The 25,657-nt window shown below is 34.6% G+C and overlaps 1 protein-coding gene across 4 annotated transcripts in view; it reads right to left on the minus strand.

Moving 5' to 3' along the window:
* Positions 1-3,048: 3,048 nt before the first annotated feature.
* The window catches only part of UBE3A (ubiquitin protein ligase E3A), a 92,379-nt gene continuing 69,770 nt past the window's right edge, over positions 3,049-25,657 (minus strand). For all 4 annotated transcript variants that reach the window (XM_082838003.1, XM_082838000.1, XM_082838001.1 and 1 more), the window contains 7 exons: positions 20,412-20,556; positions 17,114-17,319; positions 16,323-16,487; positions 15,083-15,238; positions 14,914-14,987; positions 6,788-6,931; positions 3,049-5,754 (listed from right to left, as the gene is read on the minus strand). In XM_082838003.1, the coding sequence (XP_082694129.1) occupies positions 5,634-5,754; positions 6,788-6,931; positions 14,914-14,987; positions 15,083-15,238; positions 16,323-16,487; positions 17,114-17,319; positions 20,412-20,556 (1,011 nt within the window). In that variant the 3' untranslated portion in view covers positions 3,049-5,633. The remainder of the gene's footprint in view (positions 5,755-6,787; positions 6,932-14,913; positions 14,988-15,082; positions 15,239-16,322; positions 16,488-17,113; positions 17,320-20,411; positions 20,557-25,657) is intronic.

Raw genomic sequence — 25,657 nt, forward strand, 5'->3', positions numbered from 1 at the left:
CTGGAATCAAAGTCAGATAATATGTGTTGGCCAGGATGTGGAGGAATAAGAACTCAAGTTGCTGGTGGGAATGTAAAATAGTGCAGCCACGTTGGAAAACAGTTGGCAGTTCCTTGAAAGGATTGGGCATATGACCCAGGAATTCACTCCTGTGTACATAGCCAAAAGAAATGAAAGCTTATGTCCACATAAAAACTTGTACACAATGTTCATGGTTGTAGTACTTATAATAGCCAAACAGTGAAAACTACACAAATATCTACCAAATGAACAAAAATATGGTATAGCAATACAATATTATTCAGCTATAAAAAGATATGAAGTGCTGAAACATACTGCAACATAGATGCACCTTGAAAACATTGTTCTAAGTGAAAAAAGCTAGACACAAAAGGCCACATGTTGTATGATTCTACTGATATGGAATATCCAAAATTGGCAAATCTATAGACAAAAAGTAGATAAGTAGATTAGTGGTTAGTACTTGGAGAGCGGGGAGAGACAGTCACTTTTAATGGGTACAAGATTTTTTTCTTTTGTTGCAGTTATGAAGATGCTCTAGAATTATATGTGATGCTTGCACAATCTTGTGAATATTCTAAGAGCCACTAATTATATACCTTAAAGGGGTGAATTTTATTATGTGAATTATCTTAATTAAAAAAACAAAGATGAGGGAAAACACTCCTCCTCCATTTTGAGGTAGATGAGGGTCAACTCCTGTAAAAGAAATCACTACAAGCATCTCCAGCCTCTCAATGGATTCCCTCTTCTGTCTTGCAACAGGTTGCCTAGCATCTGTATCTCAACTTCACTGAGTCTTGGATATGATAATCCAAGCTGAAGGAAGGGCAGGGCCAGGACTGAGACCCAGTCATCCAACTCTGAAGGTTGTACCCTCAATCTGTGCACTATTTACTAGACACATGCCCATCACATTTTCTATGGTTTCCTGGAGACTGGAAGATAGGATAATTATTCCAGATCCTGTTCAGCTGAACATAAGAATCCTGATTTAAGGGTCAATTTGTAGCAATGGTTATAAGGTTCTGGCAAAACAGGTATTCATCATGGTGAGTGCTTCATTTAATATAAAAAACACAGTATTTAGCAAAGAATAGCTCCTTGATGTGAGGGTTTGGCAACAACAGGATGGTGTAAGACACCCGCTCCCATCTCCACTGGGAGAGGAGTGTAGCCACAGAGGCTGGCTGCACAGAGGCTCCTGGTTGCCAGAGCACATCCATAAAGCAGGAAAATCTTGCCTTCAAGGACTTTGTTCTTTTCATCCTTCCCCTCTTAGTAACCTACAGTTTCACAGGCTGAAATGACAGAGCCGGTTATTCTGGGGAGCCACTTCCTCCAAGAGCAAGTTCTTTAGCCACTAAATATTCAAATATTTAAAATAAAAACCTTTTTGGGGGAGGAGGGAGAGGAGACAGGAGACTGAGGCCATCTTTAGTGGAAAAAAGAGAAGCTTCATTGAACATTCTACGGCACGCTGAGTCATTTTCAATCATTCATCAGGTAGTGATTGACAAGCTAGTGGAAAAATAGAGCTAATCCTTTAACAAAGTTATTATGCAACTACTACATGGCAGAGGCACAAAGATAAACAATCTTCCCCATGAATCTGCCCACATCAGGTAATGATTATGGGAAAAAAAGAAAAATCCCAGTGATTCCTCACTGTTCGATGTGCCCAACCATGCATGAACTACCATGGAAGTTTGGGTTGCTGTTAGGTTACAGAGGCACTCTGGGGGTTGATGAAGAAGTCTTTATGGGTGAGGCGCTTTTAAAATTTTGGCCTTCAAGGTTACTTGAGAAATATGAAATAATTAAACACAGCATGCTAAGATGTGGGTGGGGATGCAGGGAGACATGCCTGTAACTGATGGTAAATAAGATGTGGGTGGGGACGCAGGGAGACATGCCTGTAACTGATGGTAAAATTGGAAAAGGAGGTGGGGCTGAGTCTATGGAGGGTTTTGGATGCAGGCTTGCAGATTTATTCAAAGGGGAACAAGTTTTGAAGCAAAGGATATTTAAATTAGCAAAATTGTGTTTTGGCAGAACAAAAAAGAATGCAAGAGGACGTTAGTCAGGCAGATGAGTTAGGAAGCTACTAACAGCATCCAGGTGAGTCAGAGGATCAGGGGCTGAAAGGAAGTATGTTGAAGGATGGAGGGGGAAAGAAATGATACAAGCAGTGATAACTGAGGGATGAGGGATTCTGAGTTGAAAATGATGCTTTTAAGGAAGAAACAATAAATGGTAGGTACAGACATAAGAGTTTCATTTTTAAGTGCATTGATTTTGAGGTACCAGAAACATATTCTGGGGATAGAGACTGAGCAGAAGACATGGATTTGAGGAAGAATCTTTTTGAGTGGTGGAGGAATAACAGACAGAATTGGGCAGGTACAGACCAGAACTTTACAATTATAGTAGTATCCATCCAACTGAAAAAGGGACAGTAACAGATGAACCAAGTTCAGGGTGCTGCCAAGGTTACTGGAGTTCTCACTGGCAAGTAGGAGGCTATGAGTATCTTTCAGGAGAGCATTTTTAGTGGCACAGCAATAGTTTAGCAGCATTTCTCACAGGGACACATCTGCACCAAAATCTTCCTACAGTGGTTAACAAAAGTCAACTACTGGATTTGAATAGGGGAAAAGAAAAAGTCTTGAGACTCTGCACTAGTAACACTCTCTAGCCTCCCCAGGAAATTATACACTAACACTGTGGTAAAAGACAACAAGAGAGAGAGCCAGAGGAAGCTGTGCTTTGAATTCTCTGGCGGCTCAGGGAAGGGGTAGGGAGAGTTAAGATGGTCCTTAGAAGTCAGTGGAAGGTCAAAAAAGAAATTTAAGGTAAACAGGTAAGGGGAGCATGACTACAGAGAGCAGCCTTGGGAAGACACTCCTTCCAATGACAGTTTGAATGAAATTCTTGAGAAAACCCCTTAAAGGGGCCTGAAATCCCAGCACAGTCATGGTATTATGGGAACAGGGAGTCATGTTGCCAGGTTACAATCATGTCTTTTCTAATAAGATGGACCTGTGCCAATGGGGAAATGAATACCATCAGCAAGTTCTGTTTGAAGTCTCATTTCGTGTATCTCCCTGCTTAGGTATGTATCCCAAAATAAAGCTAGGGAAGTTGTCATTGGATTTTATCACACAACTAAGCACAGCCCAGGAAAGTATATAGGGGAGGAAATCCAACTCAATTTGCTGAAGCGGCCGGGCTCCAGAAAAGTTTGGCTACAGGCCGTGTTTTTATTGTATGTTTGAAATACTCAGTAACAATGATATATAAGAGAAAGTTTGTATTTTATTTGGAAAACCAATTACTTTAGTTTATGGTTCTTTATTTCCTCCAGAGCTTCCTGCTGATCCAGGCAAAAGAGTACTTTATAACATGACGTCTGGGGTAGATATCTACTACAGTCAAAATTTCTATTTTTTTTCCTCTTCCTAAAGATATTGTTCCGTGACAGTTTTGTAAACAGTAGTGAAAAGGAGGCAATGATAAAAAGAAGTGGTAACATGCCCAGGATAATTAGTTACTAAGCAAGTGAGAGCAATTAGTCTAGACAACCAATAAATTTTTCTCTTAAAATATTTTCAAGAGTAGGTTTATTTTCAACTGTTTGTTAAAAGTCTATTTGATGTGAATTCTATGTCTCATAACCTATACTCAATTACTATTCAAAAACTTCACACAGATATTATTACAACTGTAGAACTTCAATACTGTAGTGATAATAAAACTTGAGAACCAAAGAACACAAATTTCTTCATGAATTTATTATACAAAACGCCCCCAGAGTATTTGATTTCTCTTATTCTCACTTTCATTATACACAAGAAGCACAGGAATGAGAGGCCTTTTAAGATGACTGTAGTAGCATGAGGGTCCCTTGCATCAAGGTAGTGTACATACCTTAACAGTGTTCTAAAGGCTGGCCCAGAAAAACCCCATGTTACTTTATCACAATATGGAAAGCAATGTCTTCTTTTTCCACTAAATTATGGTGAAAAATGTCACTTTTATTTAGCATTATGGTACATAACAGTTAAGTCTCAATTACTAAAAGAATTAAAATAATTCTTAAAGACATCCTCTTTCCCCCTCCAATTATTTGAAAGCTGTATTTTTCCTGCCAATTTCAAACAAATCATCAAATTGATCTGTCATAGTCAGTTAAAACAATCATCGAGGCACAAGCTCAGCACATTAGCTGTAACTTGTAGTAAAAGGATATATCAATATGTCTCTTCTCAGTTAAAAATACATAATCCTTTTATTTTATATTGCAATAAAAGAAATTAACAACACAGACACAGAAGACTAGAAAGGGGAAGAAACTACTTACTTCTGAATGTCCAGTAATTTAAACCAACCTGTACTTTTCCATAGTACATGAAAGTATTATTTAACACTTACTTTTTGAAATAAACTTTAATCTTTGGGGATAGACAATGTAAATAGGACTAAAGAGTAATAGTTCCATTCACTTCCAGGTCTCTGCTTACTGTATGATTAGGTAAAACAAGGCACAGTAGCCATCCTTTCCATTATGTTCCAACACTGATCATGTGCCTTGATAAAATGGCTGATTAGATATGATGGCAACATGAAGGGAAGACTTTGGATTGTCTATTTAAAATGCGGGTAATAAGCAATTAATAAAAAATTTATTTTAAGTGCACTTTCACATGCTTTATGTTTATAATAAACAACAAACTTCCTACCTTTCTTGCAAAGGGTTTGACTACCATTTCTTTTGGCCAAATGCACTTTTCCCCAGTAAACTTAAAACAACAACAACAACAACAACAGTGACGACAACAACAAATCCCTGTCCTTCCATATACTAAGAAAGAGGATTGGCTACTGAAACAGTTCATTGCAAGACACATGAAGACAACATACTGTGGCATGAGTTGTTTTTAATTCGTTGTGCTGTTACTAAAGTAAAGTTCTGAGGGCTGCAGTTAAACATTTCAAGTTCTCCCTTCCATCTTTATTGATTTTAAGATTTTGCACAGAAAACTCTTTGGGGACTAGAACAGCAGCAACTGCATCACACTGTTTTCAAGACTTCAAGTTTCAAAAGCAAATTGTTTAAAAAAAAAAATACAGCTCCTGATTTGAGTTAGATACAGGGACAAAAAAAGTAGCACATACTTGAAGGTTACATGGTCTACAAATGGTGGCAATATTTTCCTTGGGAGAGTAGTTTGTTGGTATATATTTTTTAAATATGCAAAAAGGCTCAACCTCAAGCAGTAATAAACACAAGCAAAAGTGATTTAACCCTTAAAATAAATATTCAGAAAAACCTCTCTGTACATACAAGTGAAAGAAAAAGTAACACTTTCACGCAAAAAAATAAAATAAAATAATAATAATAATAAAGGATTTGTTCATATAAGTAGCTGAAATCTGCTGTTCCAGCCCACATATCCCCAATAAAGAAGGGAGGCACAGACATAGGTGACTACTGTGGTTCACTATTTTACAGCCTTTTTGTACTGGGTCACTATCACCACCAATTTTATCCCTCTTGTTATATTTATTAAAATTTAAAATTTTTTTCTCCCCCCCCTTTTTTTGTTTTTTTACAGCATGCCAAATCCTTTGGCATAAGTGATGGCCTTCAACAATCTCTCTTTAAGTTTTTCTTTGCTTGAATATTCCGGAAGTAAAAGGACATTAAAGCAAGTATGAGATGTAGGTAACCTATATAGAGAGAAAGGGGAAAAATAGGAAAATAAGTCATGGGAAATACGCTCAGTATTAAATGATCCTACTTTAGATGGTATATATGTTGAGATGGTTTGCAATGCAGACTATACATTAATACAAGTCATGGATAATCTTTCTGCTCTTGCCATACAACTACCAAACTGCAGTTTGTCTCTATCTCATAAATTACTCAGTGCTAATAATGATGATGGTTGATGATAACATATTGCATCCACAAAATTATTACTACATACCAGATACTACTGTTTTAGGTAGTTAACCCTGAGAGCTCATTTAACTAAATTTTCTCACAATAAACCTACAGACTGGGTGTCAGTTTCCCCACTGTAGAGTTGAAGTCACTGAGAAATTAAGTAACTTACTCAAAGGTGGAGGTAATATATTCAAACCTCGTTTCCAAAATTTCAAAGTCTGGGCTCTTTAATGCTTATTAGAAATATTCTTGTATGACTATGTAATTGATTTGATAACCAATAAACTTACATTAATACCAAATAATACAGACAATACCAAATAATATCAAATAATGTAGAAAACTAATAGAAATGTTTCTATACATTCAAGCTATTAAATATACTACTGCTCACATACGGTCACTATGCACCAAATGTTAACTTACACGACGGAGAGGAAACACAATGTAAGGACTATGAAATTCGTCATTCTAGCATAATATAGGGCTGAATAGACAATCTCCTGAGCCTCAACTTTACTATTCTAAATAGATGACATAATATGGCTTTCAATTAAAAAATTCTCAACCAAAAACTAATCACACCAATTTTTAAAATTTCAAATCAAGTGAACTCCATAATAATTTTTAACCTGGCCAGTGTTTAAAAATTTTCTCAAACATTAACAGCAAAATATTCTCTGAACTAATGTTTCATGTGATTTGGAGATTTCTATATAAAATTGCAAAAGTGCTCAGAAACTTCTGGATACGTCACACATGTGTAATGTGGAATGCAAGGTTTTCAGTATACAGTCACAATTTAATAATTACCTTTCTGTGTCTGGGCCATTTTTGGCTATAATCATCTTTAATTTTCCTAGTCCGCCCACAGGTGCCCTGTCTGTGCCCGTTGTAAACTGCAAGAAGAGTCTTTTCTGCTCATCTGTAAATGAATGAACGATTTCCCAGAACTCCCTAATAAGAAAAGATAAAATACTGATTTTAGTTTGGCATTCATTATAACGAGCACTAATGTAAATTTATGATTTGCATTAAAACCATAATAGGAGATAACCTGGAAGTTAATATCAAGTACCCTGAAGATTCTTTTCTGGTCATCTAGGACCTAGGAATTCCACTACGCAAATTTATCTTAAGGAAACAGTTTTTAAAAATATAAAAGCTTTTGTTCATCACTACATTATCTACAACAGCAATAACTGGTAAACCTAAGTGTCCAACAAAAGGAAATAATTATGTAAACTGTAAATATATAATCAGTAACAAACAAAAGACAAAATGTGTGTACTGTGAAAACTTAACTCCTGATGTCTTCGGGGGTGTGTGTGTGTGTATTTTATTTACCCCTCCTTTATTTTCTTTGTCTACGTGTGTGCATGTGTGTATACATTGTATTTACCCGTCCTTTATTTTCTTTGTCTGCTCATATCTTACACAACTTTGGGGGAGAAGGTGATACAGATAAGAGACAAAAGAAAAGGAAAAGAAAAAAATAAAAACAACCCACACACCTAAAAGTACTAATAAAAAAGTATACAATTATTATATAATCAATATCAATAGTGTGTGCTGGGGAAGGGGAGATGGGGTATTATTCTGATATATCTGTCATCTGCAGTTATTTTAAGAGAATAATTTAATCCCTGGCATTCCTAAAACCTATGTGATAAAAGTCATGTTATAATGATGCTTGTTAAACTTACTCTAAAAACAAAATGCAAGCACATTAAGAGCAAACCTGGCATGCTTGTTTGAATAATAATCCATAAATTTAACATACACACTACTTCTCAGATAAAAATTTTTAAGATTTTGGAAAACAATTAAAAACATTTTTAATTGGTGAAAGAATGCATTTTTTAAATTTAATTTTTATTTTATATTGGAGTATAGTTGATTTACAATGTTGTGTTAGTTTCAGGTGTACAGCAAAGTGATTCAGTTATACATATATCCATTCTTTTTCAGCTTCTTTTCCCATATAGGTTATTGCAAAATACTGAGTTCCCTGTGCTACAGAATAGGTCCTTGTCGATTATCTATTTTATATACAGTAGTGTATATATGTTAATCCCAAACTCCTAATTTATCCCTCCTCCCACCTGTCCCCTTTGGTAACCATTAAGTTGGTTTTAGAAGTCTGAGTCTGTTTCTGTTTTGTAAATAAGTGCACTTGTATCATTGTTTTTTAGATACCACATATAAGTGATATCATATGGTATTTGTCTTTCTCTATTTGATTTACCTCACTTAGTATGATCATCTACAGGTCCATCCATGTTGCTGCAAATGGCATTATTTCATTCTTTTTTATGGCTAAGTAATATCCATTGTACATATGTACCACATCTTCTTTATCCATTCCTTTGCTGATGAACATTTAGGTTGCTTCCACATCTTGGCTATTGTAAATAGTGCTGCAATGAACACTGGGATGCATGTATCCTTTTGAATTATCCTTTTCTCCAGATATATGCCCAAGAGTGGGATTGCTGGATCATATGGTACCTCTATTTTTAATTTTTAAGGAACTTCCATACTGTTCTCCATAGTGGCTATATCAATTTACATTCCTACCAACAGTGTGGGAGGATTCCCTTTTCTCCACACCCTCTCCAGCACTTATTTTTTGTAGATTTTTTGATGATTGCCATTCTGACCAGTGTGAGGTGATACCTCATTGCAGTTTCTATTTGCATTTCTCTAATAATTAGCGATGTTGAGCATTTTTTCATGTGCTTTTTGGTCATCTGTATGTCATCTTTGAAGGAATGTCTATTTAGATCTTCTGCCCATTTTCTGATTAGCTTGTTTTTTGATATTCAGCTGCATGAGCTGTTGCATATTTTGGAGATTAATCCCTTGTTGGTCACTTCGTTTGCAAATATATTCTCCCATTCTGTGGGTTGTCTTTTTGTTTTGTTTATGGTTTCATTTGCTGTGCAAAAAGCTTTTAAGTTTCATTAGGTCCCATTTGTTTATTTTTGTTTTTATTTTCATTATTTCAGAAAGATATTGCTGCAATTTATGTCACAGAGTTTTCTGCCTATGTTTTCCTCTAAGAGTTTTATAGTATAGTCTTACATTTAGGTCTTTAATCCATTTTGAATTTATTTTTGTGTATAGTGTTAGAGAATGTTCTAATTTCATTCTTTTCCATATAGCTGTCCAGTTTTCCCAGCACCACTTACTAAAGAGACTGTCTTTTCTCCACTGTATATTCTTGCCTCCTCTGTCATAGATTAATTGACCATAGGTATATGGGTTTGTATTTGAGCTTTCTATCCTGTTCCATTGATCTATATTTCTATTTTTGTGCTGATACCAAACTGTTTTGATTACTGTAGCTTTGTAGTATAGTCTGAAGTCAGGGAACCTGATTCCTCCAGCTCCATTTTTCTTTCTCAGGATTGCTGTGGCTATTTGGGGTCTTTTCTGTTTCTGTACAAATTTTTAAAATTTTGTTCTAGAAAATGCCATTGATAATTTGATAGGAATTGGATTATCTGTAGGTTACCTTGGGCAGTATAGTCATTTTGACAATACTGAATCTTTCAATCCAAGAACATGGTATATCTTTCCATCTGTTTGTGTTGTCTTCGATTTCTTTCATCAGCATCCTATAGTTTTCGGAGCACAGGTCTTTTTTCTCCTTAGGTAGGTTTATTCCTAGGTATTTTATTCTTTTTGATGAGATGGTAAATGGGATTGTTTCCTTAATTTCCCTTTCTGATCTTTCATTGTTAGTGTATAGAAATGCAAGAGATTTCTGTATATTAATTTTGTATTCTGCAACTTTACCGAATTCATTGATAAGCTCTAGTTTTCTGAAGAATGCATTTTAATATTTATTTGAAAGTTCTTTCCAGAAACTTGGCAGAGAATGTCATACTTCCTACATCCATAATTACAATTCTAGTTTTTGATATTCTAGTATTCTAGAATACAATTTCTATTACCAAAATGCTAGTATTTTTGTTGGTGCAATGCCATTATTTCTAACATAGCTTAGCAGCTTTATTAGCATTCTTGGCTCTCTCCACTTCCCTTCCCTGACACTCTAATATCCTCCCCACCCTTCAGTTCTTGCAAACCCCCTATTCACCTAGAGAAAAGAATTTTAAAATAACTACACAAGAGGAAATTGGACATGGAATGTATAGGCACATCTCTCAGGAAGGAGAGAAATCATACCACAGTTTAGGTCATTCCTTTTGGGTGGCTGGCAAGAAAAAGCAAGTCTGCTGTAACCCAGAGCCCTTTGTCAGGGCAGAAAAGCTTCCTCACCCTTCAGGAGTGTTCTAAAGCCATACTGAATCAGCCACACCTGAAGAGGCAGACCAACGGGTGCCCTTGAGTAGAGGAGACAAACCCTGAAGGAAACAGCAGACCAGCAGTGGTCACTGTGACAAGTTTAGCTGTTTTTTTGGTTCTTTCTAAAAAATTAGAACTTAAAATATTAGGGTTACTCCTATCAGTTTATATAATGAAAACACTTACTGAGCAAAATTCTTCTTTTCCTATAAGTGTTACGTTCTACATTAAAACTGTGAACTAAGAATGCAACTATTTAGAAAACTGAAAATGAAAAAAAGAAGCTTTTGTGTTTCTACATTAAAGTGGTAGCTGTATGGATTGCATCCCACTCACATCTTCTAAAACCTATCCAGTACATAAAGGAGACAAATTCCAATAAAAACACCCATAATCTATGCCTAAGTTAACTAGAAAAACAGAGTGGAAAACTCAAACTGACATGTAAACTGGAGTTTATATACACTTGAGTCCACACCAGCAGAGTCCAGCAGCAGCTATGTGGAAGAATGGGGTGTGCAGAATTACATGGGCTAGGGTTCACCCCAAAAGGGCACCCCAAGAGTGAACTACTAAGGGCAGCTAAGAGCACTGGCAAGAGGAAAGTATCTTGGACCAAATATGGCAGTCTTAGGAAGACATCATGCCTGAAAGGGATAGGGGGCACCCTGGAAAGCAGAGGTGTCCCCTAAAAGTAGCTTCTGGTTGTAAAGGGATGAAAGCAGGTGACAAAAATTGGCCGTAGTCAGGTAGAAGGCACTGGGCCACATAAACACACATGGAACTCAGTGAGAGATGGACAAATCTGAAATAGAAATTAGAAGTCTCTAAAATACTCAAGAAATATGCAAAATAAACTTGGAAATAAAGCTAATTTATGTGGTGACTAAAGGAGAAACAGTATGACTAAAATTTCTACTATGGACATAGGAGGTCAGAAACAGAAGAGCAAAAATAAAAAGTATTTTAAAAAAAACTAAAGAAATACAAAGTATTTAACTGCATAAACATAATAGTTTTCATTTGCAAAACACCCCTGTAAGCAAAGTCAAATGACAAACTAGGAAAAAATATCTGCCAATTTATTCAAGTGCTGATGTCCGTAATACAAATATAAAGTTTCTAAAAATCAAAATGACTGAGCAGCAAAATGAGCAGAACTATAAAAATTACTAATAGCTTAAATATAAGAAAAGATGCCCAACCTCCCTCATTCATAATGAGAAAACCACAAATTATAACTACACTGAAATGCCATTTCTCAACTAACAGACAGGTAAACAGCTGAGTTTAACAACACAATGGGTTTGGGAAAATTGTAAGAAATGAGATACTCATATATTACTGGTGGGAGTGCAAAATGTCACAATTTCTGTGAAGGAGAATTTGGCAGTATTTAACAAAATTACATATGTATCTACCATTTGGTTCAACAATCCCACTTTTAGCACCAATTCCCAATTTAATGATGTCTCTACATATGTATGGAATAATCCGTATGTAAGATGATTCACTGTGACTTTCTCCTAACAGGGTTGGAAATAACCAACATGTCTGTCTACACAATACGACAGTATTCAGACACACTTTTTTTTTTAAACTGCTAAAGTAAAAAATGTAATAGGACCCAGGGTCTCCTAACAAAACAGCCATAATGTCCACCATACAATCCAAAATCACCTGTCAAACCAAGAACCAGGAAAATCACAAGGAAGAAAGAGAATCAACCAATGTCAACACTGTGATGAATAAGATACTGGAATTAACTGACAAAGATTTTAATGAGGTCGTCATAAAAATGATTCTACAAGCAATTACAAGTTCTAGTGTTTCAAAACTGAAACATCAGAAACTCTCAGCAAAAATTATAAGTTATAATAAAAAAGAGCCAAATGGAAATTACAGAACTAAAAAAACAGAGTAAGAGAAAAATACGAGATGGGCTCAATAGTAGAGTCAAGATGACCAAGGATAAAAATCTGAACAAAAGAGAAAATAGACTGAAAAAAGATAAATAGAGCCTCAGGTACATGTGAACAATGACAAATGACTGAATGTTGGTATCATGAGAGGCATAGAAAGAAAGGAAAAAGAGGGATTTCTCTGGTGGTACAGTGGCTAAGACTCCATACTCTCAATACAGGGGGCCTGGGTTTGATCCCTGGTCAGAGAACTAGATCTCGCACGCATGTAGCAACTAAGAGTTCACAAGCCGCAACTAAAGATCCCACATCCACGATGAAGATCCCGCATGCCACAACTAAGAGTTGGTGCAGCCAAAATAAATAAATAAAGGAATATTTAAAAAAAAAAAAAGGAAAAACAGAGTGGTACTGAAAAAGTATTTCAAGAAATCATGCCTGAAAACATCCTGTGTTTGGAAAAAGACACAAACCCAGACTTAAGAAGCTAAGAAACCCCAAATAGCACAAACAAAACTGTTCTTCAGAAATAAAGGGGAAGTCACCCTCAGGCAAAGGAAAACTAAAAGAATTTGTCATTAGCAGATCTGCCTTTGAAGACTAACTAAAGGAAGTGATAAAAGATGGACTCTGAGGCAAACAGAAGAAAGAACAGAAATAGAAGAAATACAGGTACATAAAACAGACTACCATCCTCCTCATGAATTTTATAAATCATATGTGATGACTGCTACAAAAATTATAACAGCAGTAATATTCAAGACAACGATATTTAAAGGTGGGGTTTCCATACTTCACAGGAAGAGATTTTGATAGCAATATCACATATGTACAATGTAATACCAACAGCAACCATGAAGAACACTATACTAAGCAACATACACAAAAAAAGAACACTAAAATCATGAAATCCTTAAAATGTTCAAATAACTAAGTATCCCACAGAAGGCAAAAAGATATCAACAAGGAACCATAAAGAAGAAAGAAACAGAAAACAAATAAAATGGCAGACTTGAGTCCTAACATATCAATAATTACCTTGAATACAAATGGCCTAAATATACCTAAAGGCAAAGATTGACAGACATGACTCAGCTATTTTTAAGAAACTCATTTCAAATTCAGCAACATAGATAGGTTGAAAAGTAAAAAGACATTAAAGGATATATCATGCAAACAAAAAGCAAAGCAATACAAAACCAGGAATGGTTACAGTCATATCAGATTCAGATCAAAGAAAATTACAAGACATAAAGAGAGACCTTACATAATGATGGGGGGTGGGGTGGGGAGTCAAATTAGAAGTATGGGATTAACAGATACAAACTACTATACATAAAATAGATAAGCAACAAGCATTTACTGTACAGCACAGGGAATTATACCCAATCTTATAATAACCTATAATGAAATATAATCTGCAAAAAAATATCACTATGTTGTACACCTGAAACTAACACAACATTGCAATACTGCAAATCAACTATACTTCAAAAAAAATTTTTTTTAAGCATTCACATATGATCTTAAGATATGTATCAAGTAGCAATTATGTTATTATAAAAGATAGAAATAAAATTAAGACCTTAACTTAAAAAGTAATTTCTCCATAAGGAGGAGCACAAGATATCTTCAACTATTCTAAGGGAAACATTAAGATGCTACACAGTCATAACTATCTGTGATCAATAATATCACTAACAGAGATGCTGCTGTGATAATACTCACAAGTGAGGTTATCCTTTCATCATGTTATCTCAACCCTTTTATGGGTCACCTTTGAACTTCAAGTAAATAGCAGAACTGTGGTTGCTAAAAGTAAAAAAAGCTCACGACTGCTGCTAGAAATGACCAAGGGTGTGCTAAATAGAGGAAATATCAGTAACCTCCCACAAACCAGAATGAAGAATAAAGTAACAGAACAAAAGTAAACAAGAGAACATAAAATAACATATTGTTTATTTCTAGATACAACTGATATTCATTATGGTTTTCACACACTTGAGTCTTAGAGTAATAACCTTCAGAGACAACCTCCAGGAATGCCTTCCCACCTCACTCCACCAGTGACTACCAGAAGGGCATCTTTGTCCCCTTAAGCCCACCTTAGTAGGAGAGGAAGAAGCCTATGTCTTTCAGGACTGGACAGTAGTAAAGAAAAGAAGACAATAGCATTTGCTTGGAAGCAGTTAAGACTGGGAATCTCTGCTTCTTTCTGCGAGAATCTGGAGGCTTCAGATGTACAATAACAATTCTAGTATGTACCTTGCCATGTTGTAAGGATTAAATCAAAGAATGTACCATTTCACACAAAAGATGCTTCATATAGGGTAGGTAAGTAACATTTCACAGAGTTCAAAAGAAAGGAGAAATACTCGGAAGTGATAGTTCTATTTTCCTCATCATGTAACTGGCAGTAAGCACATTCTAACCAGAATTACTAGGAATATTAGATACGTTATACCCCCAATGCAGAAAAAAACATGCCACTTACATAAAACACATTAGTCAGGAAATAAACCACAAGATTAACAATAAGAACTGGTGACTGATTATATTACAAATATACCTCCAATTTTATAGATTGAGAATTTGTGAGTTTGCTTATTTGGGAAGTAAAACCTGGAGACAAAGGTCTAAAGCATAAAGCACACATCCCTTTGGTGAATTAAATCTTCCTTTTAAGAATTAAGCACTTACCTAATCACAACAGAGTCCCTGGTATAGCCACCGTCATATTCTGTAGTTTCTTCTAGTGCTTGGAAATCTAGATTCTGCAAATTCAAGAAAACATGTCTTAACATCTACACCACACCATTACAAACAATTAATCAATAGAAGATATTTTTGCAAACCCTTGCTTTCTTACCCGGCTTCCACATATAAGCAATTCAATTTCCTCTGGTCTGAATAAGTACTTTAAAGGAGATTCATTGGTCACCATATGAAAACCTCTCCGAAAAGCCTTGAACTGTTTTTCTACTGATTTATTGAGAATGTAGTCAGAATAGAGATTGACAAATTCCTGCAGAAAATATTAACCACAAGAGCATCTTATAATATGCAGTACAACAAAACACAACGAGCTACAGGGCTGCATAACTTTTTTGTTTTTATTTTCCCAAAGAAAAAACATTCAAGAATATTTTTTAAAATTCAAACTTTACACACACAAAGGAAAATACCTTTAACAATTTCACAGCTCTCTATTATAGTCAATACTGAACTGTAAAAAGGCCATGCACAAATAAGTTGATACAATTTTAAAGTTCTCTCAATTAGGTATGCAAACAAAGAGACATTTAAACCATTTATACATCAATTTATAAAAATTAACATTTTTAATAAAGTGCAATGTACTGGATATGTATAAGCAAACAAGGAAGTCTCATGTTTTCTATTCTAGAATATTTGGGGAGCTGCCTACTGTATCCAGTTCAACAAAAATATTGGTGTTTTAATTGATGCACAAGCTACTATACCAAATCATAAATGGAAAATATACTTTTGTATCCTAACTTAGTGAATATAATATTTTATCAAAAATTATATTAACATAAACACACACTTACTAAAGGTTTTATATATATCATAATTTCCCTGTTATGCTCTGGGTTATTCCCCTCTGTTTACAGATGCATACTTTTCTAGTCAACAGAAAACACAAAACTGATTTCTTTAAAGTATTCTTTAATACTTTTCAGACGTATACTTAAGGCACATGTATGTGTGAGTACATTAAATGCAATTATCATCTGTTTGGTTATAAGGACCTTATAATTACAAGGTCCCTGTTTCCCTCCCCTCTACAGCTTAATATGAGAAACACCCCACTTCATGCTTTATACCACAGCCACACTGAGCCATTCACTACCTCCTACGCATGCCTTCTTTCTCTAAAAGGGGCTTAATGCCCAACCATGTGCTCTCATACAGCTTACAGCCAAAATTTAGGAAACTGTGGTTATTTCCTTTATAATAACTTGGTTACTTGATTTCTTGGGTCTCTGTACGGATATTAGATACTCCTTTAAAAACTAGAAGCATATATGATTTAAAATTCTGTTAATAAAGAGAAAAGACAAGGATGACATAAAAACATTTATTACCTTCCTGTTTTCATTTGTAATTGGAATTTTATCACCATTTTCCTTTAGATCATACATCATTGGATTACCAAAAAGATCCGTCTGAGATATCTGGAAAGTGATCATCATATCATCTTCCACATTCCCTTCATACTCCAGTAAGTCTTTTAAACTCTGATATAGAACCTAACAATCAGAAATGGAAAATTAAGGCTACCACAGAACTACAAAATACAACAGTTTGTATCACTCTTCTTGGGAAAAGATTAAAAAAAAAAAAGCCTTTAACAATAAAAATTAAAGCATAGATAGTATTCCTGCCCCAATAGTTTATATGTAGAAACTAAAGAAAGACTGTCAGTCATTGGTGATGTCCCATTCTCTGCTGAGAAACCCCACACTAGCTACTTAGCAATGGATCTCACACTGTGCTCTTATGAGAACCTTAGAGGTGTGTCTCAAGGTTAAAGAGCGGCTGTAGCCACCAGCCCCTTACTCAGCGCAGCTCTGATTTAACTGGGCAATTTCATGATTTCATTAAAAACAAACAAACGAACAAAAAATTAAAAACACTTTCCTACAGAATCAATCTTTACAAAGCCAGCTTGCTGACAGCAATATGTAAAAAAGTTCCCCTTCGAGTTTTTAAGTGTTTATGGTACTTCAGACAGATTAAAGCAACTTTATCTTACTAGGTATAGATATTAACAAAGGTTCCAAATGAAAGCTTTAAAATTTTTATATAAATGAAACACTGTATTTGCTTTTAAATAAAATCTAAAAGAGAGAAGAAAAAATGACCAAAGACTTACAGGGTGCGAGTCTCCCAGGTCAAGAAAAGTTCCTTTTTTCCCCATTAGCTTCCTGTAGACAACCATGGGAAAATGTACATCCAGTATACAGTTATTGTAAATAGCCAGACCCAGTACTATGCCAATCAGAGTGAACTGACCCTCAGTTTCAAAAGAGGATGGATTAAACCAAAACAATTTTGTAGATTCATCATACGTGAACATACCTATAAGAAATGATTTTTAAAAATATATTACTTTCACATTTTATTACAGACTGATGAACAAATATTTATACATATAAAATATAAAAATATACAATAATTATACATGTAAGCTTATGTGCACTACGTATAGAAATATTTTTTCTCTTAGATTAACACTTGAGAAAACAAAGTTCAAATACATATGAATGTTATAAATTGTGGCAAATGGTAGCATATATTTTTAAGAAGCCAAAGAAATAAAGTAATAAGGCATTTTGGTGGCATTTTCTAAGAAGTTAGAGAGAAAATGTTCATTAAATTCAAGTTCTCTAATCTTCTACTAACACAAATGAAAAGTTAATCTGCATTCACACTTTATCTACTCAATCGTTGAAAAATAAATGCAAAAGGAAAAAAGGCTAATCATACTTTGAAAATGTTTCACTTATAAAAACATATTCAATCCATACATACCGTTTTAAAAAACAATTTTGAATTTCATTAAGTAAAAGTCTGTTTTCTCCCCAAATTGCACAACGGTTCCATGAAGTTTTTCCAGCACCTTTCTGACAAAGATGCCAAGTACTTAAACTCAGGTAAACTTGATAAACTTAGATTATGCCCCAAAATCAAACCCATTTAATACACACATTAACTGTGAGCCAATAAGTAAAACAAAAGTAATTTGTATTTGTAGTCTTCTTTCAGTTTCACATGGTCTTCACTATTTTAAACGCAAGTTTGGAAACCTTTTTGATATCACTCATTTAAAAATAGGAATCTGAATAGCCATTACCAAGGTAGATTTATCTCCCCTTTAAAGAAATATCTAAGATAAAAGTTAAATGATATTTTAATTGAATTAACAATTTCATTTTACTAAAATGTTTTTCACTTGCTACTGTGAAACTGAATGAAAATATTTTAAGAATTAGGTCTGGAAAAGAGGGGGAAGTTCCAATAGAACAAACTTTAGAAATCAATAGAGCATATAAATCAATTTATAAGTTTTTTAAAAGTTTGGAAAATGTTTCTTCATTTTCACATGCAGTTTAAGTTAAATGTAAAGGGAAATTTAAAAGGTCCCCTTGATCATAAGAACATGAATTAAACTAAGACATTTTTCTAATGCAATTTAATGTTCATGAAATAACATTTTATAAATTATCCAATTCATACTTGAATTTCACAGTTTACATCCAAATTTTTTTACAGGCCTAAGTTACAACATCTACTGAAGTGCTTAAAAACTTCATTTAATTATAAATATGGTATTAACAGGGTCAGAACAGTTAAAAATAATTACAATTAATAACTTTGATGAAATATCACAAATGCATGTCCTTGGTCTCAAGGGCAATAAATTACAAATTAATCAGAATGTAAATTACATAGGTCACTACTCTCATCTTTCTGTGTGAAAGATAATAATATTAAAGTTCAAGGAGATACCATTTGGGGCACATTTATTTTCAGGTCCCTGGAAGAAAAGCTCCATAAAGCGTGGCTCTTCTAAAATATTCCTTTTTGATATTTCTATTGTCATCATTTTAATTGTTTTACTATCAAGTGGATCTGTTTAATGTATGGTTTTTCTTAAAAGTATTTCTGCATATAATGTAAATATACTTTATAGCTAATGTTTAACTTTTTTAGATACATCAGAACCTACAGCTAAAGTTTACCAAATTTATGAAGGTCATAAATTTTCTGTCTCAAAAAGGGCATGGTTCTATGTGTCTAGGTTTACTTTGAATGAATTACATACAAAATGGCATAGCTTTCTGATTAACAAACATTAGCTAAAATACAAAGTCTTAACTATTATATTTATGTCATGAACTCAAAATGTCTATTTTCATTTGCAAGTAGACTATGAACAATTACAGAAAAGTCAATTCACTGTACATACTGAGAATCAATAGACTTTAACGGTTCAATTCTCAAAGCTTAAGGGAAATGATCTGTAGTACTCTCTGCCACATTCTTCACAATTATGATGGTAGCTTTTGAGAAATTCTTTTCCTATAACTGTCATGCAATCAATTTTAAAAGTAAGCAAACCCAGTAATCAAGTAGTTATACTGTAGAAATTGAATCAGATCACAATTATACAATAGTATACTACCTAAGAAGCTGTTATCTTTTTCCTGTTCTACTTTGCCAAGTCTGTCTATTACTTTGTCTATCAGTGAAACCCAAATTCTTCACTTTTAGACTGATATATTATAGATCAGTTTTTCCCAAACTGTGTTCAATGAAAACTCTTCTGGGAAGCAAATACTATTAGATACAGGATAGAAGAAGGGTTCTGGAGTTCAAAAAGTTTGGGAAAACATTACAATATTAAGCCCAAGAAATCCTGTAGCAAATAAACCAAATTAATTTGATATCAGCCAGTGTTTCCAAACTTTGAGCATGATACACTTGTGAGACATTCTCAACAGTCTTCAGACCATTATTCTATGAAACTCTTGTCTCAGAAATGCTATGGGTCGGACTTCCCCGGTGGTCCAGTGGTTAAGAATCCACCTTCCAGGGGCTTCCCTGGCGGCACAGTGGTTAAAAATCCACCTGTCAATGCAGGGGACATGGATTCACTCCCTGGTCCGGGAAGATCCCACATGCCGCAGAGCAACTAAGTCCGTGTGCCACAACTACAAAGCCTGTGCTCTATAGCCCGCGAGCCACAACTACTGAGCCCGCGTGCCACAACTACTGAGCCTGCATGGTGCAACTACTGAAGCCCACGCACCTAGAGCCCATGCTCCGCAACAAGAGAAGCCACTGTAATGAGAAGCCTGCGCACCGCAACAAAGAGTAGCCCCCGCTCGCCCCAACTAGAGGAAAGCCCATGCGCAGCAACGAAGACCCAATGTGGCCAAAAAATAAAAAATATCTGTTTAAGTTATCTAAATAAGAACTTGAATAAATGAGTGATGCAGGACCAATCCCCAAAGTCCACAAATTCAGTCATTATCTGTGACTCTAGGTAATCCATACCAAAATCTCCTTCTGCTGCTCTTCATAACTGAAAATATTTATAAACCTAGGTAAATAAATTCTTAATTCAAAAAGATATGACACCATGATCACATCACTAAAATATTTACCAATATCTGGATTGAAGATTTCCTCCACAACCAGCTGAAAAAATTCTTTGGAAACACCTCCCTCATCAACTCCTTGTTCTCCTTCAAATTCCACATACAACTGTTTCTTCAAGTCTGCAGGATTTTCCATAGCGATCATCTCTAGCTAGTGAGTGAAAAGATAAAGTGAAAAGGTGAATGCCAGTATTAGGATGAAAGAAAATAAAAATAAGGTGTAGGGGTAGGGAGCAAATAAAAGATAACGTTTTTGATATATTTTAAATGGAAACAGGAAGCAAACTGGTAAAAAGCCAGCGAAGGCAAAGATTCAGTCTCACAGATAATGGAAAAATAGGACAGAAGAAAAACCGGCATCGAATTCTAAAGGGTTACTTTCTAACTACTGATCTCTTATGAAATTAACATACAGTAGAAAATTAGAATTAGGTTTTCTGTTAATTATGTATATAACAAACCTGGGCAGTAAGATTAGGACATGGAAAAAAGTCAAGATAACAAAAATGCCTTAAGTAACTACTCAAATTATTTCAGGAGAAACAACGGCTTATAGAAGTTTGACTTCAAAACTGTTCACTTGTAGTTCTTTATGTTTACTAAAATAGAAACTCAAGAATTAAGTCTTAATATCTATTAAACCATAAATAAAACAATTTCAATTAAGAAAAATACATTTAGGGAAGCAGTTTATGGTCTCCTAATAGCACCTTAGGTACAAATTACCATTTTAATGGATTAGAACATATTTTATATCCACTTTTTTTTTAAAGCAGATGAGACATACACTTGCCTATATCCTTACTCTTAACTTCTAACAGTTATCAAACCCCAGTTTCAACATTTCTTCAACTATAAATCTTTACCAAATACTTTTTGTATCTATAGAATAATATAATGATTGCTCTCAGTTATTGAGATTAATCATAAAATCAACACTGTATTCTAATGTGAAATATTTATACTGTAATTTGTTGTCTTATGTGTCTGAAATTTACTAACAGCATGCCTGACTGATCATCCACCTTATTTGCTAAAGTGACTTTAAATCTGCCAAAACAGAACATATTTAAGGGTGTTCAGGTTTTTGCAACTATTCCAATTAGAATCTTTAAAATGGTTTTGAGCAATGCAAACATCATCAGAGTAAGTGTACTATAGTCAGTCCTAAAGTAATTACTTTAAGTAACAGCACTATTTTGTACATTCTAGTGTGTCTATAAAAAATAAAATAAAATCTCACAAATTCATGATTCAGGTCAGTTGCCCTAGATCAATGTTTTTCAAGCTGCCAACTGCAATTCATTAGTGGGTAGTCCAATCCATGTAATGAAAACCAAATAAGGGAAAAAATCAGAATGCATTCCACAAAGTACTGGCACCTACTGTTCTGTGAAACTTTTGCTTCAATTATATGTACAGGCAGATATGCACATGAGTACCGGAATGCTATGTAAAATATCTCTTACTAGGGGCTGCAATCAAAAACATTTGAACAAAGCCAAAATGATCTCCTGGATATCTTCGACTTTTGGATTCTATGATTCTGTGAATTTAGAATCTTTAGCTTTAAGGAATGTCTATCCCGTACAACAGTGGTTATCTACCATTTGCAAAATCATTTTTATGCCAAGTTGTATTAAGATAATTTATCTTTGAGACAGTGCCGTTGTGGAAAGATTGAGTCAAATACTCTGTATTAGTCCCAACTGTCACTTAACATAATTTTTAACCTTTAAATTTTAGCAAGGAACTCAGCTGAGCCTGTTTCCTCATCTGCAAAGGGGGAAAAAAATTAGGATGGTATTCTTCACACTGCGAAGTTGTGAAGGCTTAATAAGAATGTATGAGAAAGAGTTCTAGAGTGGGTGATATTAAGATAACACATCATACTGTTACCTTTTAAAACACCTCTGCTCTTTGAACAAAAAATTCTCAATTTGATTTTATAGCCTAGTCTCAAATTTTGAAAATAACTTAGGGGAAAAAAATAGTTCCAGTTGGAAACCTGTTTCAAGTCACTGGCTATAAAGAATTCCATGGACTAAGTCAGAATTATCATCTTAGCTCAAATGTGGTTTACCCATCAGGCCAATATCCTGTATTGCCATGAAATGCATTGCAAATTTCCTTCTCCCAGTTTCCACCTGCCTAGGTGTTATAGAAATGTACATCAATGTTTATGTACACCCTTACAACACAAAGACAAACCTGCTTCTATCAGGTACAGCTATTCCAAGGTGGAAAAAAATAATTATCTGTTATTTAATTATGTGTCCTGTATCTCTTCCTCACTAACATTTGTAACTGAGAGCTGACTCTGTGTCAATGTGACTGATACTTTTTAAAGAATTTGGTGTAGTTTCTAAAGAATTCAGAGGCCCCGTGTTCTAGTCTTAGCTCCACACAAGACACTTCGTATCACAGGTGAAGCAAATTTATCTTCAGTCTTAATAAAATATTACATGTCTCTCCATTCCCACCAATCTTCACTCCATTCCACACCTTGAATGCCAAAATAATTTAATGCAATATGTTCTATTATTATGATAATTATAAACAAGTCACTTTATCTCTTTTAGTTTCATCTGTAAAATGAGCATAAAAATATATCAGTAAGTTAATGTATGCGAAGCACAGATGAATTCCCTGCACAACAATTCTTTATAAATACTAGCTCTTGGGCTTCCCTGGTGGCGCGGTGTGGTTCAGAGTCCGCCTGCCGATGCAGGGGACTTGGTTTCGTGCCCTGGTCCGGGAAGATCCCACATGCCGCGGAGCGGCTGGGCCCGTGAGCCATGGCCCTTGAGCCTGCGCATCCAGAGCCTGTGCTCCACAACGGGAGAGGCCACAACAATGAGAAGCCCACGTACCACAAAAAAAAAAAAAAAAAAAAAATACTAGCTCTTATTATTACGTTTGTTTTATTGGCTCTCAAATTTTTTTCAGGCTTGGCTGAAAATTTAACGACTCAGCTATAACAGAACAAAAATATTCCGGTATTAACAACAAAACAATATATAGCACTTAATATGCCAGGACACTTTACACGTATCAACTCATTTAATCTTCATAAGAATCTTATCAGGTCGGTAATATTATTAACCCTATTTTACAGATGCATACCCTGAAGTAATGAGATTCATAAACTTGCTCAAGTCAGTCAGTAAATGGTAGAACAGAAATTCTAGTCCAGGCACCAAGCTCTTTACCATGCTTTACTGCCTCTCCTCAATGACTAGCAACAATCTTTTTTAAAATATTGAGTGATTTTCATTGTTATGCTCTTCTGCATGTTTCAATCTTTTTTTTTTACAATAAATATATATTATTTTTAGAATCAGGATATATTCAAATGTAAATATTCACAGAAAGAATGGCTTGAAAAATAGACTGCAACTGAATTCCGTGGATGAAAATTTCCCATTATTATTTATTTTAGATTATCATTCTCAGATATACTACATGGTTCTCTAAAATATGGTATAATTTATGACATCAGTAGCCTATCTTTTATAAAAATTACATTTGTGGTAACAAACACATAACAAAATTTAGCAATAATTATTTTGACAAAGGCCATTATGAATGGACTGCATTTATTTTTATTTTTCTTAAAAACAAGCACTTCTAATTCATTGTTCAATTAGAGAAGACTTAAGAATTAAATAGTAAAGGTATATCACTTTATGTAATAGACACATACCATTTAAAATTCAATTTTTTTAATCAAAAGCTATCTTGAAGGCAGGAGAATATTTGGAAATTGGAAGCATATGTCAATGAACAGTCTGAAAAAGGAGAATTTGCATGCATCCTTTAATTAAATTCATTTAGTACACAGACCTGGATTTTTACATATAGGTTTTCTTAGAGTACACTTTGTATTAATTTAATATGGAGACTGGCAAAAGACAGATTATGTCAAATGTATCCTGATTCATAGTCGGAAAAAAAAATCCTAATGGTATGGATATTTAAGTAGAAGTAGCAGTATTCAGATAAAACAGACCTAATACTTAAGAATGCTTAGGATCCATAAGAATGGCTGGCTTAAACTACTTCAGTCAACTTACTAGAATCTACGTTTAAACACTTTGCTAGTGAGTACATTAAAACTATTGACTGGAATGAGATTTTTAGATCACCTGGGTATATTTAGTTTTTTCATTTCTCTGTAAAGAGATTAGGAAAAGTTGTTTATCTTAAATATAAAGTTTAGATGTCTGGGTAACAGCCAAATCATATAATCACATCTGCCTGTGAGACCAGGAACCCTGAGTTCTACTTCCAATTCTGTTATTAATTTCTGTAGGTCAGAATCTGAGTTTCATTTTCCTCGCATGTAACAACTAAGAAGTTTGACAAGTTTCATTGCTTTAAACTATTTTACGATGAATCTATGTAGATCTATTTCACTCTCTTGTTCTAATTAAAGGACAAAAATCAGGTATGAAATTCTTCAATTCAATCAGAATAAATCTTAAGAAACTATAATGGCCATTGCATTAAGCACAATATAGTGAATGTAGATGATACAATTAAACATACCTAAAGGAGCACAGAATAATCTTACTCCTAAAGCACTGTAGGTCAATTGACAAGAATCAAGTTTTGTTTCAATAATAACTAAGGGTGTCTATCAAGAAAAATGCTGGGGACTGGGTTAGACAGTATTGGTATAGCAGAGCCCAGAATAAAATGAGTGAGTGATTTTTAGAAGAGATTGAGCATAACCTCTTGGCAGTAGGGCTTGCATTTGTACCTATCACCTTTAATATGTTCTAGTTCTTATTTTTGGACTTTCCTATCCAATTCTACATCACAGCCATTTCTTTTGGTCTTTAGATCTCTACTCAAAATTCTAGGACTCCCTGACTAATCTGAACCAAGTCTCATATCACCCCTTACCCCTATGCCTACAATCCTCATCACTCTCTTAAAGCCTGCCAGTTCCTAAACATGTAATTGTATATAAAAATGGCCTCAATAAATATGTATATATAAACTTGTACAAACAGCCATCTCCCAAATACTGGTTTCCAGTCTGGCTTTATCAGAATACCTGGGGTTACTAACAGAAATATATATTCCTAGGCTATACACGAGAGCTCCTAATCTGAATCTCTAGAGGGTAGAACTTTGGATTTTTTTTTTTTTTTTAAACAAATCTCTCATTCAGATACGAAGGCAGTTTGGGGCACCTCACAGACAAGCAATACTGTCTTCCAAAATACTCATACCCTTAACTC

This window comes from Leucopleurus acutus (genome assembly GCF_964270905.1).
Source record: "Leucopleurus acutus genome assembly, chromosome: 1".
NCBI lineage: Eukaryota > Metazoa > Chordata > Mammalia > Artiodactyla > Delphinidae > Leucopleurus > Leucopleurus acutus.